This window comes from Drosophila montana, unplaced genomic scaffold, assembly GCF_035044405.1.
Source record: "Drosophila montana isolate Dmon_TW-CO22-7 unplaced genomic scaffold, ASM3504440v1 contig_3733_1, whole genome shotgun sequence".
NCBI lineage: Eukaryota > Metazoa > Arthropoda > Insecta > Diptera > Drosophilidae > Drosophila > Drosophila montana.
The window spans coordinates 7,288,364-7,303,027 of record NW_026998620.1 but is presented as its reverse complement, the minus strand read 5'-3'; the positions used below and the strand labels follow the sequence as shown (position 1 = coordinate 7,303,027).

General features: G+C 38.0%; 1 protein-coding gene across 4 annotated transcripts; it reads right to left on the bottom strand.

The window, feature by feature from the left end:
- Positions 1 to 11: 11 nt before the first annotated feature.
- On the bottom strand, positions 12 to 13,586 carry jdp (DnaJ domain-containing protein). 4 transcript variants are annotated; one of them, XM_064694062.1, is made up of 5 exons: positions 13,471 to 13,586; positions 12,541 to 12,664; positions 6,386 to 6,487; positions 2,976 to 3,131; positions 12 to 1,734 (listed from the first exon to the last, which is right to left on the bottom strand). In XM_064694062.1, exons 2-5 carry the CDS (start codon positions 12,625 to 12,627, stop codon positions 1,501 to 1,503), a joined length of 579 nt encoding a protein of 192 aa, XP_064550132.1. In that variant the 5' UTR covers positions 12,628 to 12,664; positions 13,471 to 13,586; the 3' UTR covers positions 12 to 1,500. The 4 variants fall into 4 exon arrangements, with proteins under 4 accessions (XP_064550132.1, XP_064550134.1, XP_064550133.1 ...); XM_064694064.1 differs by having other exon boundaries at positions 3,015 to 3,131; positions 13,471 to 13,583; XM_064694063.1 differs by having other exon boundaries at positions 12,541 to 12,697; positions 13,471 to 13,564.
- Positions 13,587 to 14,664: the final 1,078 nt, after the last annotated feature.

The window sequence follows — 14,664 nt, the reverse complement described above, 5'->3', positions numbered from 1 at the left end:
GTTAAATAAACTTTGTTCAATAGCTGAAGACTCTTCAGCCGATTTTATTTGGTTTTTTTTTGCCACTTATACATTCATAATTCAATTACATTCAATTCAACATTTATATGTATTTGCATAATTGCTAGTTAGTAGCTTCGACTTACGCCTTTCATACGCCACGTGGGCCAACAAAAATAATTGCCTTTGGCTTGCAGCTGCAAGTGTCTGTTTTAAAATCTGTTTCAGTTGCAAACTGACAAAACTTTGCTAGTGCTTTGATTTCAATTAATATATATGCTTTCATATATATATATATGTGTGTGTATTTGTATAGTTCAATAATATGTGTGTATTTGAGTAAATTCAATATGACTTAAAACAAACATTTATATAATATAATGTACCTTTATGTTGGCATTATTTAATTTTCGCTCATATTTCTTTTGATATTCATTTGTATAACATTTAAGATTTGCATCACACATCGATATTGAAAAAACAACAATGCATCAAAACATTTATAATTTTTTTTATAAATTTTATTTTTTTATATATTTTTTTTTCCATTTTTTTCGCGTCTGTAAGTGACCGTCTTTTTTTTGTTCTTCATAAATAAAATAGTCTAGTAGTTTAGTTTTGTTTGCAAATTTGAGTTTTGCATTTGAAAGGACACCAAGTGAAAGTTATTTTTCTTGTAGTTTTTTGACTATGCAGTTTTACTCGTGTATATAGTTGATAAATTCGCTTTTGTGGTAGGTTATATGTGTTTGTTTTTTTTTTTTTGTGGTGGGCATTTTGATGCTAGTTTCAGCTTGAATAATCAATGTTTTTTTCTAGTGCACAGGTAAACACTTCCAAAGGGATTGTCTTATAGGGGGCACATGTTACATACATCAATATATAAATAGTTGTAGATAAATATATTGTAGATAAATATATACTATATAGTAAACGCTTGTATATATAGTTCAGTGTTAGACATTTACCATTGATATACACATTTAAAATTTGACTAATTTCATTTAAATGTTGCAATTTAACTTAAATTAAACCTCTTGCCGCTTGCATGCCTTATGTTTATTGAAATTACAGTTTCTTCAATATTTAATTACCAATTTTTTTTGTATACACCTATAAACATTTATATAATTCGCAACGCTATAAGTTCACATCAATATATATGTATGTACTCTGTAGAGTTGTATTTCCATTATAAATATATATGTAGTAGTATTTCTATAGAGTTGATTAATATTTTGCATATTGTGTAATTTAGCTTTTCAATGCTGCTTTGATATATATATATGTATTTTAAACGTATTTGTTTTGTTTGGTAATTTGTAATATTTTTTAATTGGAATATGTATTCTTGAAACTCACATCGAGATATACTGCCCTTTGATGGGCTATAAATATGCATAAAATTTACTTTACGACTCGTTTCTCTTTTATCTCATAACATCGATACTCATCACGTGCTCGGTTCCCCCTACTTTTGTAGCATTTGTCAAATGCCGCTTAGATCTCGTAATTACGAAATTTGTTGGCCACATCTGTGTTCTCAGTGCCCCACTCGGCCTTGCGGCTGCCGTAGTAGAGTGCGGCGCCGCCCTCCGAGGCACGACGATGGGCCGGATTCGGGGAGGCGGCTGTAAGCCCGCCGCTGCTGCAACCAGCGCCAGGCGGAGCAGCTCCAGCGTCAGCCTCCGGTAGCATGCGGTCCTTGGTCTTAGGTGTGGCCCAATGCATGGACTTTGATAGAGTGGAAAACAATTTGGCCATTAATTGAGCTGTCTTTTGTTAGGGGCTAACGCAACTACTCTCAGAGCCAATGCATTTGGTGTGTGCTTGTATTTACATTAGGCTGGATTTGCATTTGTGCACGGAATGGAAACTCAGATGCATTAGCTCCTCATTTGCATGCACGGCGTACACTTAGAACACTTTGGATGAAGAGGCACATTTAAACAATACCATAAAATACGTAAATACTGTAGGAATTCGGGCGACCAGTGTCAGGCTTTAGACTGGGAGCTTAAATCAAAGTTTGTTGCAAGTTAAATTAAAGACACATTTTCAGTTTTATTAGGGCTGAGCTCTGTGCTTCCTGTGTGCCGTTTACCATTAGCAAACGCTTTACTAAAAATGTTGCTCCCAAATGAGAATCTAACCGCACTGGCCAGAAAAGTGCGTGCGGCCTCAAAACGAAATATGAATTTGGCAGCAAGTGCCCAAATTGCCTGCAACCGCCAAAACCGAAATGCAACCAGTGCAAATAGTTGGCCCACTCGACTGGCAAAAGCTTATTTATGGCCAGACCAAAAACTTACCGCAGCCAATTAGCCGGACAGGCTGTCAACATTGATGGATGGGCGAGAATATCCTACGGAAATTAGCTTCGAGCGTTGATTCACTGCGACGATTAATCACATTAATTGTGTAACAATGCGAATGCAAATGCATTCGGCTATCGGATTACAGATTCCATTAACTGAGCAAAAAAAAAAATGGTACACAAACAAATTAAAATGGATGTCTTATAGCTGGAAGAGCAGATAAGTAGTATGACAACCCTGTAGAGAATACCCTGTTGCAAAACTATAGAAAGTAGCTCAACTTCTTACGTTCTGTTAACACAATATTGATATTGATATAAATTTGTTGGTTTAAAATGTAAGATTAGCGTCTTCTAAAAAGCATATATTTTAAAGTTTGCTTAAAATAATTGATAGTACCATAAATTATTTGTTTTGCAACTATTGTCTCGGCGCTTGACTCGCCTAAAAGGACTGACAGACACGGACAGAGACGAGTTGGATGTGGATACACTTTCAACAGCTGTAATATGCCCACTTTGTCATATTCCATTTGTACAGGGTATAAGCATTTGCATAAACGGCACACGAAAACACACAGTTGCTCAGTTTTCTAAAGTCTTTTGGGGATTGGCGGCTACTTCTCTGTTTCGCTGTATTCCTGGCCCATACGCATACCTCTTTATCCACTTTCTCGGCAATTGTGTATCTTCTCACCTGGCCGACGTGCTCCTTCATGCCCAGCCACTGTTTGTAGCTCATTGAGATGCCGCTGTTGCGCCACTTGTCGTACACGGCGCGCTTCTCCGGATCGCACAGCGTCTCCTTGGCCTCCTGCAACAGGAAAGTACCGAAAAAAAGTAAAACAAAATACATGAATGTTTATTTATGTAAGTCGATTGAAGTCAAGTTCGTCGAGGCCCAAAACAAATACCAGTAAAACCTTGAGTTGTTGTCTTCAGCTACTATTTTAGCTTTTGCCTTTTGCTTGCATAATAATCAATTTGCGTAGCATACTTATTGGCATGACTGTGATTAACACACACACACACACACGGACACTCAAGTGAACAAATACGTTTACACGCTCAAGTGGCTTTGATAGCGTATCTAGTCATGATACCAATACACACACGTTATTAGACATCTACGACTTTTATGCCAAAGCAGCCTGCTGACACGTTTGTTAGATACACAAAGGCCGCAGACAAGCAAACAGACACACGGACACACACACATAAATCCAGTGTGTGTTACTGAGATTTTATTGTTGTGATTCTTACATGATAATCAATTATTTTACTACTCATTGATTATGTGGGTCAGCCGGCAACGTTTCAGAATATTCCTATTATCCGCTAGCTGCCTGCTTCAATTAATTTTACCCTCTGGCTATGTTTGTTATTGCCAATAAGGAATTTGATTTTGCTTGAAACTGAAAAGGCGAGAATCTTGTCATAAATTACAATGTCACCCGCTGACAAAGTCACTTTAATAAAGATCTCTTTGTGACAAGACAAAATAATATAAATTGCATGTGCACGGAGTTTCAATTCTTGTCTGAAACTTAAATATGTATTTATTGTCGAAACCATATTGACAATGGGTAGAAAGGGCATAATAGGTTGGTCTACATGTTTAAAACAGGCAGAAGGAGGCTTCTCCGACCCTATGGGATATATAAATTCTTGCTTAGCATCAACAGGCATGACCATCTCTCCATGCCGCCTGTCTGTTAGAAAGAGACAGGCCTTTATCGAGGGAAACTAAAAACAAAAAACAAATTTCTCTAAAACTTATAAAATGTCCACAAAATGAATACAAATGGTTGCTTTAGTTACGTAAGGGCATACATTTTTCTTTAACCTAAAGCGATTTAACTTTTAAGTTTTTGCTACAATTTTTCCATACTTCAGGTACATTTTATCTCTAAGTTAAGAAAAGTTTTATGTGGGAGCTCTTTCTAAAGGATTGGAACCCGCCCTAAATGACAGCAAATTGCTCTGATTTACAATAAATAAGTTTCCTAAAGTTCAAGACTTCGACAAAATTTAAGGCAACTTTTGACAGGCGATTTGTCGGCAAAAATCGCGAATTTTATCAATTCTCGAGAATATAGATATAATTGATATAATATATATTATTATGCACAGTAATATTATTTCACATTTAGGATACCTTTCACCGTTCTCCACACATTTGACAATAATAATAATTAGGGTATTACTTTGGACTTTAGTATAAACATCAAATATTTAAGTATGTCATATTTAAGCCCTTAGAATTTCATAAAAATCATAACATCAAGTTAATCCAGAATCATATCTTGGAAGTTGGGGGAGAAGAAGCACAGCCACAGCGCGCTGCGTGCCTGCTTGTGTGTGTGTGTCCGTGTGTGTCCGTGTGTGTGTGTGTGTGCGTGTAGGAATATGTTTGTGAATGAATGTATAAATTGAAAATAGAATGCTTGTAATAATAGATCGATTCTGGTCTCGGGGTATATCTTATTCGGGCACGCACGAGTCTTCGAATGTTGAACGCGCATAAAAAGTTAAATATGCACGTAGGCAAACAGATTCATATGTTAAAATGTAATTCAGCAGAATTTTATAGAAATATACATTTTGCGGAATAATTTTGTTTGTACTGTGGAGGGTTGATTAGATTATCATGTTATCTATTGCAGATATATCAGTTAAATGCATAATATAATATCAGTGCACATTTTATTGAGTTCGTTTATTTATGCAGCTTTTGGCCTGAAGCAATTTGCGTATTTCCAGTAAAAACCTGATTGAATTTTGCTGAAGTGCAAATAAAATAAAATAAATGTTTTTATTTCTTATTATTTCGAGCTACTTTCAACAACTTTAAGGCTACACAAGTTGCGTATTCGATTAAAATTGCTTCAATAAATTTGTTGAGCAGCTTTAAATTATGTTGGTGCTTATTGAAATCTCCACATTTCACTTGGAATGCTTTATAGCCGCCTTCAGCGTTTGTTTTATGGCTTTGACGTTAAAGCGACCATAAAAAAGGCACCCGACGTAACTGGCAGCAAACGCACACAGACACGTACACACACATTCACACACACACACACACACACAGGGAGCGAACTTTAGTAGCTGCAAATTTTATTTGTTTTTCTTTTTTATGGCAAATTCAAGCTCTGGACCCAGTTCCACAACTATAATGCATAGAAGAAGACTTCCGCTTCACTTGTTGCCGTCGCTATTGCCCAAACACAAGTTTTATTGTCGCTGTAGCTGGCAGGACTCTAATGAGGAGCGGCAGAACAAGGACGAGCGAACGGCAACCGTTTGGCAAAGTTGATGTGGTTCCCCTTCGCCGAAGTTGGCTAACAATAGCCACGTGCTCACATATTAACATGTGTATATACATATATAGGTATATGCATATGCATGTGCATATATGTATGGGTATATGTAAATGTATATTTATGATGCTATGCTTTTGGTGCCCTGACACAGCGGAAAATCAATAGTCCTTTTCAAAATATGTGCTCTACATATATGTAGGGTATCTTTTTGTAATTTTGCTATCTGCTTGTTAAGTGCTCGCGATCTCTGAAGCTTTTTGTTATGTGTAAAATTCAATTTGAGGTTGAGTGTAAATGAGTGTGTTTCTGGCTAGCTATTCAATTATGTGCGTGTTCGTGTGTGTGTGTGTGTGTGTATGTGTGTACATGCTAGTGCTTTGTTTCATGTGACTTAAAAGTTTTGCCAACTGACAGGCAACCATATTGCATGCCCCACGCACATTTCTCTTGCTCATGTGTGCGTGTGTTTTTTTTTGCTGTGTTTGTGTGTGTGTGTGTGTGTAGTTTTTGATTACGCCAACTGTGTGTTTTTCTTATAATTTATATGAGCAGCCCGAGCCCTCCAAATGCAAACACGAGTCCTCGCTTTCAACTTAAACAAATTACCCTCGGGGCGGACAAGTATGGTGCCCCCCCCCCTCGTCCTCGACTTGAGAACCCGCCTGGCGGCACTTTATTAAATATGCAAAATGCTCAACATTTGCCTTTTCGTTGCTGGGCAAAAATTTTCATTGTTGCTGCTTACCTTTAGTAGCTGAAACTTGGCCTCCGCCTCCTTGTCGCCGCAGTTCTTGTCGGGATGATACTGAAGCGCCAGCACCTTGTACTCGGCCTGAACTTGCTCCGGCTGGGGAAAGGTAGAAAATGGCGCAAATTAACTAAAGTGCAATAAAAAATTCGTATTTTGCCGTAAATTAAGTAAGCATGTTCTGGCATCAATCTTGAAAATATCTCCAAAGCACAGTGGCCCATTTTTACAAAATGCGTTAGTTAATTCATAACATTTAAACAAATAAGATAATTGAAAAATAAAAAAAAACAATAAAAGAGAAATTATGCGACTTTAAGGTGAGGGTTTAGTCAGTTTTATAGGTCAACAGGATCAGCTTTTAAGAGGCAACTTGAGAAAGATTAAGTTTCTTTGTCGGAACTTTGAATTTTAATATATAAATTGTCAATATATAATAAAACATTTCTGGTGAGTATTCACTGCTTGATTTCTTAAGAGATCATTGGAGCTTAACTAATATCAAAGATATTAGCATTAGCTTGGGAATTAATGCGTATTAAAAAAATATAACAAGCAATCTCAATACGTTCCCAAACTTGACATTTGTACCCAAACAAACAAACAAACCTTTATTGCAAAAGTTGACTGACTATAAAGACAAACAAACAAAACCAAGTTACCAAATAAAGATTTTTCTAATCCTCTGGGACTACCCTTATCGATGTATGTATACTTTGGTAAACAAACTCAAAGCAAACTTCAATTTTTGCAATGCGTTTCCAGATAACAGCCCACTGTGCGGCGTAACAAACACGTATTACATAATATCAAATTGTTGTGACATGCAGATTTCATGCTATTCCCAAGATGAAGAGAAATATGCCGCCCATCACCTTGGCAAAATGAGGAAGTCAAGCCGTGCAGGCAGAAGCTGTAACCACATGCCAGGTAAAGCTGTCAGGAGCACGTGAAGCTTCAGTTGGCATATGGCATTAGAATTGAAGCAGCAGCAATGGGCGGTTAGCGATAAGCCCCAACAACAATCACAAGCGCACATTAAGCTGTCGGTGGCTGGGAAATTGTAAACTGAAAAATTTCGTGTGAAAATGAAAACCACTTAAACGTAATAGCATTGGCATAAAAAATACTTAAACATGCAAATTGTGGCAAAAAATTGAAATAAATAAATATGAAACTTGTCTAAAAGGCTGACAGACCTTTGACGCTGACAACAGATCCCGGCCCTCGGCTGACATTAGCGTCAAGACAGTGCGAACAATTGTTATTAATTAAGCCAAAGTGCTTTGCAGTGACAGCAACAAGTTGCTGTCAGGCAACAACATTCAAGCCCGCCGCTGTTGGCCAAGTTTGGCGTCTGGCAGGACTTGACAGTTGTCATCGCAACCCGAGCTACAAAAGCGCATTATTCTCTCGAAATCGGTCGAGCGCAGCCAGGACTCGCAATTCCAAAACAAAAGCCACTTGTTTTTTTGTTTCTCTGAATTGTTTGTGCAAATAGCTTTTCGTGCACAATAACAAACGCGCACAACGAATGCAGATGCCATACACAAACAATTGCAGTCAGTCAGTCAGTCAGAGCGTCAACTATGCCGTAGTTTGCATTTCTGCATTTCTATTGCCAGCTTAAAGTGTCGACTCTTCTCTTTAAATATATGACAGTATATCACCTATAACTATATATCGAAGAGTCAGTCAGTCGGTCAAAACAGACAGTCAGGGAGTCAACTATTCATTAGTTTGCTCTGCATTTCTATTTTCAGCTTAAAGCATCGACTCTGCTCTTTAAATATATGACAGATATATCACCTAAATAAAACTGTTTTTCCTGACTGACTGTCTGACTGACTGATTTGTCATCAACGCACAGCTCATACCGTAAGAGCTAGGAAGCTGAAATTTTGTAATGAAGGTGCACGTTAAGACGGGGTTTTGGGAAATTCCAACCGCAAGTGTGGAAAAATCGCGAAAAACGTTTGTATGAAACTTTTTTGTTTACCATCCGATCGTCCTTAAACTTATTTAAAAAGACCTTTGATTAACATCATTTGGGGGGTGTTTCGCACTTGTTGAAAAATCTATTCCTCCTTGGTGGAAATGGTGCTCAAATTCACATCGAAGGATCTATATGAAAAATCACTTGAGACGTGCTTCACATTTGGCGCAAAATCAAATCATCCTCTGTGGGAAGAACATGATAACGAAATGAATACTTGATTCAGCGATTTGGGAAATTCCACATACAACAGGGTTTAATTAGCGGTAAACGCTTGTATTAAAATTTGTTGTTTATCATCCGATCGGTTACAAAAACATTTTCAAAGATATTTAAGAACATTTATTTTATACATGCCACGGGCAAGGCCGGGTTATACATGCTAATCTATATATAGAACAGTCAGTCAGTCAGTACAAAAGAGTCTACTAGACATTAGTTTACTCTGCATTTCTACTGTCAGCATAAAGTATCGACTCAGCTCTTTAAATATATGATAGATAGATATATCATACATATATATATATATATATATATATATAGAGAGAGAGAGAGAGAGAGAGCGAGAGCATTTCTCGGCAGCTCCGTTTCCTATTAAATATTTTTTATTATTTATCTGCGCAGGTTGAATTTGTTATGTTCAGCTAACGGCAACGAGGCGTCTAATTAATTTCGACGCAATTAATATTACTTCTACGGTAGACTGCAAAAGACACACAACAACAAATACGATTGACGCAGCAGACAAGGACACATGCTCACACACACACACAACCGCACACACACATTAAACTGTTAAGATTCGTGCGTGACAGATTCGTGTGTCTGAGCATGTGTGTGCTCCTAGAGAGTTTTGACATTTCTACAACCATTTCTACAACTGGCAGCGAATGTTTACACACGCACATACACTCAAATGATGTGCCATTTAGTATGTTGACATTTTGTTATTTTTTGGCAGTCCATTACGAATTTCGTAGCTGTATCAAAACAATGCGCAACTGTTTGGCACAGTGGCACAAAAGAGCACCAGCGAGCCCCACCCGAAACCGCCTCCCGAGAGACTCAATAATGGAAATGTCATCAGTTGCAGTGAATCAGACAAATGCATTGCTGTAGACTCGATTGAATTGTAAAAGCTCTCTATTGCAACGCAGTGTACAAATTGCATAATGCAATTATAGTGAACCAATTAATATTGAATTGATCTATTAGTATGCATTGCCATGTTATTAACCAAAGCGAATTTCCATTTGATTATGCCGCACGTTCTCGGGCACAAATGTAAATGAGCATCAAGAACTCGGCCCAATTGTTCTATGGAGACTTTCAGCGGCTTTTCATAATAAAACCAAATGCACATATGTATACATATGTAAAAAAAACTGTGCACTCAATTGCGGCCGTGACATATGCAAATTTTTTTAAGAACATCGCATAAGTGTTGCTTGACACAATGGGCAGCTTAACTGGAAGAGAGAAGCGATGACTCGGCTGTGAGCTCAACTGCGGGCAATTCAATTCATTTGCGGAGCCAACAATTGATCCACTCATAACAATAATGTCGAGGCGTTTGAATTGTTGCAATTTCATTCAGTGAAAAGCCGGGCAATCGGAATTGGCCTGTAAACTGAAACTTGCCGCGAGCAGCTGGGAAGTCAGATAGAATCTTGATTAAAAAGTAGGGGGGAAACGTAAATTCCACAATACATTTTTATCACATTGTTTATGGCACAGTGCAGAGCATTAAAAACAAATAAAATGTTTGGTTTTTTTAATTGAAGCTTGCAAAACCTTTTTACAGGGTATCTCCTGCATTCTCAACCAGAGAACTATTACATGTTGTACCCAAAATTTTGCTACGCATTGCCCGGGATATATTCGACCTCATAAATCAATAGCCATTTTTTGTTTCTCTGCATATCTTTTATTGGCCTTAAAGCTATATTTTTACAGTTTTCGTCTCTTAGCTTTAAAGCTTGATTTGCACAGTTTTCGTCTTATTTTCGGAGGTAGTACAGATGGCTGAGTTGGTCATATATTTTTCTCTTTATCAATAACAAGTTTTATATTATTTTTATATTTCGTATGCTCAGTACGTTAAGTATGTCGCAAGGGTATTTCATGTTCCTCACTTCGAAGATTTTAGATTCTTCTAGATTTGCACTTGAATAACATATCTCATATAATCTACTCCGTTTAACCTGATGAATACCACAAAGGCAAATGTTATGGCAGTCGTTTGGAAACATAATCGAGACTAAAAGTATCAGGCCGAATACAAATTGAAAAAATACAAGAAAATGCTTTTTGTAGCTGTAGCCTTGGGCTTTGGTACTTACATACATACATGAGCTGTAAGTTTCAAGAAGATCGGACAATAAACATCAAAGTTGTAAAAGATGGTTATTCCATTGAAGAAAAAGAAGAAGCATAGCCATTGCATATAGCTGCTGTGACGTGTGTGCTTATGTATGTGTGTGTGTATGTTTTTGCACGTACAGAAGGGAGCTAGAATGCTTAACAGCTCGGTGGCAGGGTATCTTTAAGCCGGCCACTCCCGACTCAAGCATTCTTTTTACCTGTTTCCGCTAAAGTTCGAAATTGATGCTAATAAATATTTAGCTGTGTGCAATAAATTTCTCCTACAGAAAGAGAAACAAGTTTTATCTGCGTTTGAAAAACTTACGGTATAAATTTTATTAAATTTTTTTAAATTAATAAAATCGAAAATATTGCAGATTTTGGCAGATGAGTTGTTTAAAAAACTCAATGAATCAGGAAACAGCGAGAAAACGGAAAACGGAAGAATCCCAAGCTAATGATTTCCGTCGCCGAAGGAGTTAGATAATAATAATAAGAAAAATATAAGTTATAATAATAATAATAGTAATAATAGTCAAACCCAAAATAACTAACTTATTAGCATTGTTTTCTTGCATTCGTTTCTTCAAACTTCTTTGGGTCGTTTCAATATTTTAATATGCACCTTTTCTGAATCTGATTGTATTTATTATTTAAGTTTTTGTTGCAGAACCTACAAATTTTAATATAAATGAGAGCCATTTCCCTGCAGACCTTTTCCCATATTTACGGCCGTCGTTCGTCACCCTCATCACGAGAGATGCTCAGTGAGAGCTCGTGCATAATTCAATAGATGGCTCAGGATGATGCAATCGACAGCTTGAAAAATTGCCAACATTAAATTGTTTGCAGGTAGAAAATTGCGGCAGCGTCAAAACATTTTTCATGCCAATGAATTTGATTACAGCAAGCCAGGTAGATGTTGGCGTCGTGCTAAAAATGCTGTTTTTGGAAAATTTCTAAAGCAGAATTTTTGATAGCCCCAAGCGAATGCCAAGCATTAAGGTATTCATATAGCAAAATGCCATTAATTTGGCCAGCAGAGACAACAGAAGGCTTTCAACATGCTACTAAAAGTGTTCTTGTCTTAACCGAGTCAACAAAGCAGACCACAAAAACATGCTATATGAGTAAGGTAATGGCAGGGCTCTTGTCACTCTGTCGACAGTCGGCCACAGCATGCAGCATGGATAAAATAATTGTCAGGCTTAAATCACGCACACACACGCACACAAAAGTTGGCAACTGTTGTCCTAAGAAGTTTAGCCAAAAGTTAAGAGTTAGTTTAAGGGCTGAGAGTGACAGCAAATGGCAAGAGTTTTCGCCCAATCACAGACAACTTCCACCATGGACTTGGGCATTTAATTGCCAGTTGTTGCATCTCGGAGCTGATGCCGCGTTAAATTCTTTCAATCCGACACGATTCTGATTCGAGACGTAATTGAGACTAATTCTCAAAGCAAATAGCCCGACGCGTTCTTAGGCAAGTCGGCAAACGTCAACTTGTATTTGATTTCGTTTGTAACTGTATCTTTATCTCGCTTTATTTATCTTAAGCGTTGCCTTTGTGGCTGCCAGTTTCATCCTCGCCTTGGCTCCTGCCAATTGTGTGTGTGGGTGTGTGTGGCGCAAAAGTTCTCGAACTAAACTTAATTAATTGATAATTAGAATTTTGGTCAAAGTTTAACGTTGGCGGCTAATGCGAGTGCGACCGGGCAAATATTTGGATTTGCTGCTCAGATCATTATAAACTTGGCTAATAATTGGTTTTAATTAAAATTTCAAGTCTTACCGATGAGGTCTCATCGCAGTGGAGCAGAGCATAAAAGTCCTCGTTGGGACTGCGTTTATAGTTGATGATGGCATCCACAGCGCTCATTTCTACGGAGTTTCTTTTGCGGCGAGTTGCTGTCAAGCTGAGAGCCAGAATGAGATGTACTATAAATACTCTGGAAAAACAAATCTATATTTATGAGTGTGGCAAACAAGTTTTAAATAACTTGAATTCGAGTTTGTATTTCATAGTCATTATAGTTTGTTTATGTAGATGTGCAAAAAAAATAAAATACAATATATTTTCAATTTATTTTGTTATCTTATAGTTTATATACTCGTTTACTGTGACCACATTTTGCGCTTAATATTTTGTGCTCTGATTCATAGGTAAACAATAACAATTGCCGTGAATTCCGCTTAAAAATGATTTCCTTTGAGAGCAAATGAATGTCTCTCAAGCACGTTGAACAAAAAAATGAAAGCAATATCAGCTGACCTTCGGATTGAAAATAAATGTTAGGTGCAATTTACAGCTAAAAAACAAAGCAAGTTAACAAGTAAGTAAATAATGCGCGTTCACAGCAAATACAGTTCAATTTATTTATTTTGTTTGTTATATTTCTTTTTTTTTTTTTAGTATGGATCACTTTCACTTAACATCGAGATGCTTAGCACCACACTAAAGAGTCAACATCAAAGACCGCACAGTTACTTTTGTTGGTTGCTTCGCGCTCGCACAATCAAAACAATTTCGCAGAAGAGCATCAAAAGACGCTGTGGGGCTAACTGTGATTGTTACTACACATAAAGCTCTCACTCGCACTCACTCTCTGTCTCTATTCCTCTATCTCTATATCTCTCCGACTCTCTCTCTCTTTCCCTCTTGCGTGCTCTGCACTTTTGAATAAAGTTAACTGTTATTTAGCTGTATTTATTGTGCCTTTACATTTGATGCGCTCACGATGTGGCTGGCAACACGTCGAAATTCAAACTGTTTGTAGCGCTGACTGGACTGGCAGCGGATAGGGCTCTGTTTGGCTTGGCTTGGCTTGGCCTACGCACTGGAAGAGCTTGCATCTGTCTCTGCTGAGAGGCAGCCGCAGCTTGCGCTCACGAAAAAGTTGTAGATACGCAGGCAGCCAGCGAACTTAAAAGCACCTTTGACTTTTTGGCCGCCTTCCATGGACTGATAAGCGCGCAAAGTATTGGATTTTTAAATGACAATTGCGGCATTACGTTTTCTGTGGTCAAGAGCTGGTTAATTGCTGTCGCCGGGTTAAACCTAATTCTGCTGACTCAGTGCAGTGGGTTAAGTACCCAATTTCGTCGAGAATCTGTTTGTTTATACTGACTAAGAATTAACATCAGGAAGTGGTTGTACTCGCTAAGCTTTCAAGTTTGGCCACTTCCAGTTGGACAGCTTTGGCATAACCGTATGCATGCTGTGTGCTTTGCTAAGCCATAAAACAGAACTGAACAGAGCTTTTGCCATAAACGCGGTTTTATAGCATTGTGAACAGGCAACGGTCGGCACTTGTTGCTTTGCCTTCAAGCCGAAACCCAAGCAAAGTAATCAAATTAAACTTTTCCAAATTGTCAAACACCCGTTCCAAACCGGGTATGACACATTTTCAGCTATGCCAGTGTTAGATAACACTCATCAATCTGCGGTCATCGCAATGCGTAGGCGTTTGGGCGTTCCAATCGAATGACAGAAAAACGCTTTTTAAATTAAAAGAGGCAGCCAAGCGTGGAAAATGCGAACAAACTTTGCGGCAAACGGAATTGAAATTGTAAACTGTTGCATGCTTTTAGGCAGCCAGCAAAAGGCCGGCAACGAACGTTTTTCATAGACCTATCCCATCTCGACCAACCAACCAATGGGCAGCCAAAAAAATAATTTCCGCCCATAAATCATCATAATGGTTTACCAAAGGTCCGGCATATGCTAGAAAGGTAGCTGGCATGCGAAATGAAGATGAAACAGTTTGACAGCCAGCTAGAGTCCAGGACTTGCCTGGGGCCCACGCACGTAGCCAAGTTTATCCTCTGCGTGTGTGTAGAACTGGCCAGAACTCATACAAACATACACTCGGAATAGCAGCTGGTAGAAAACCAAACGAAACGTTTTAATTAGACA

What these genes read in the sequence shown, in the direction of transcription:
- jdp (XM_064694062.1), bottom strand. Translation starts at nt 12,627, where the DNA reads ATGAGCGCTGTGGATGCCATCATCAACTATAAACGCAGTCCCAACGAG. An exon ending in CCAAGTTTCAGCTACTAAAG is followed by an intron (nt 3,132 to 6,385) that starts GTAAGCAGCAAC and finishes TTCCTGTTGCAG; the next exon opens with GAGGCCAAGGAGACGCTGTG. An exon ending in CCGAGAAAGTGGATAAAGAG is followed by an intron (nt 1,735 to 2,975) that starts GTATGCGTATGG and finishes ACTCTATCAAAG; the next exon opens with TCCATGCATTGGGCCACACC.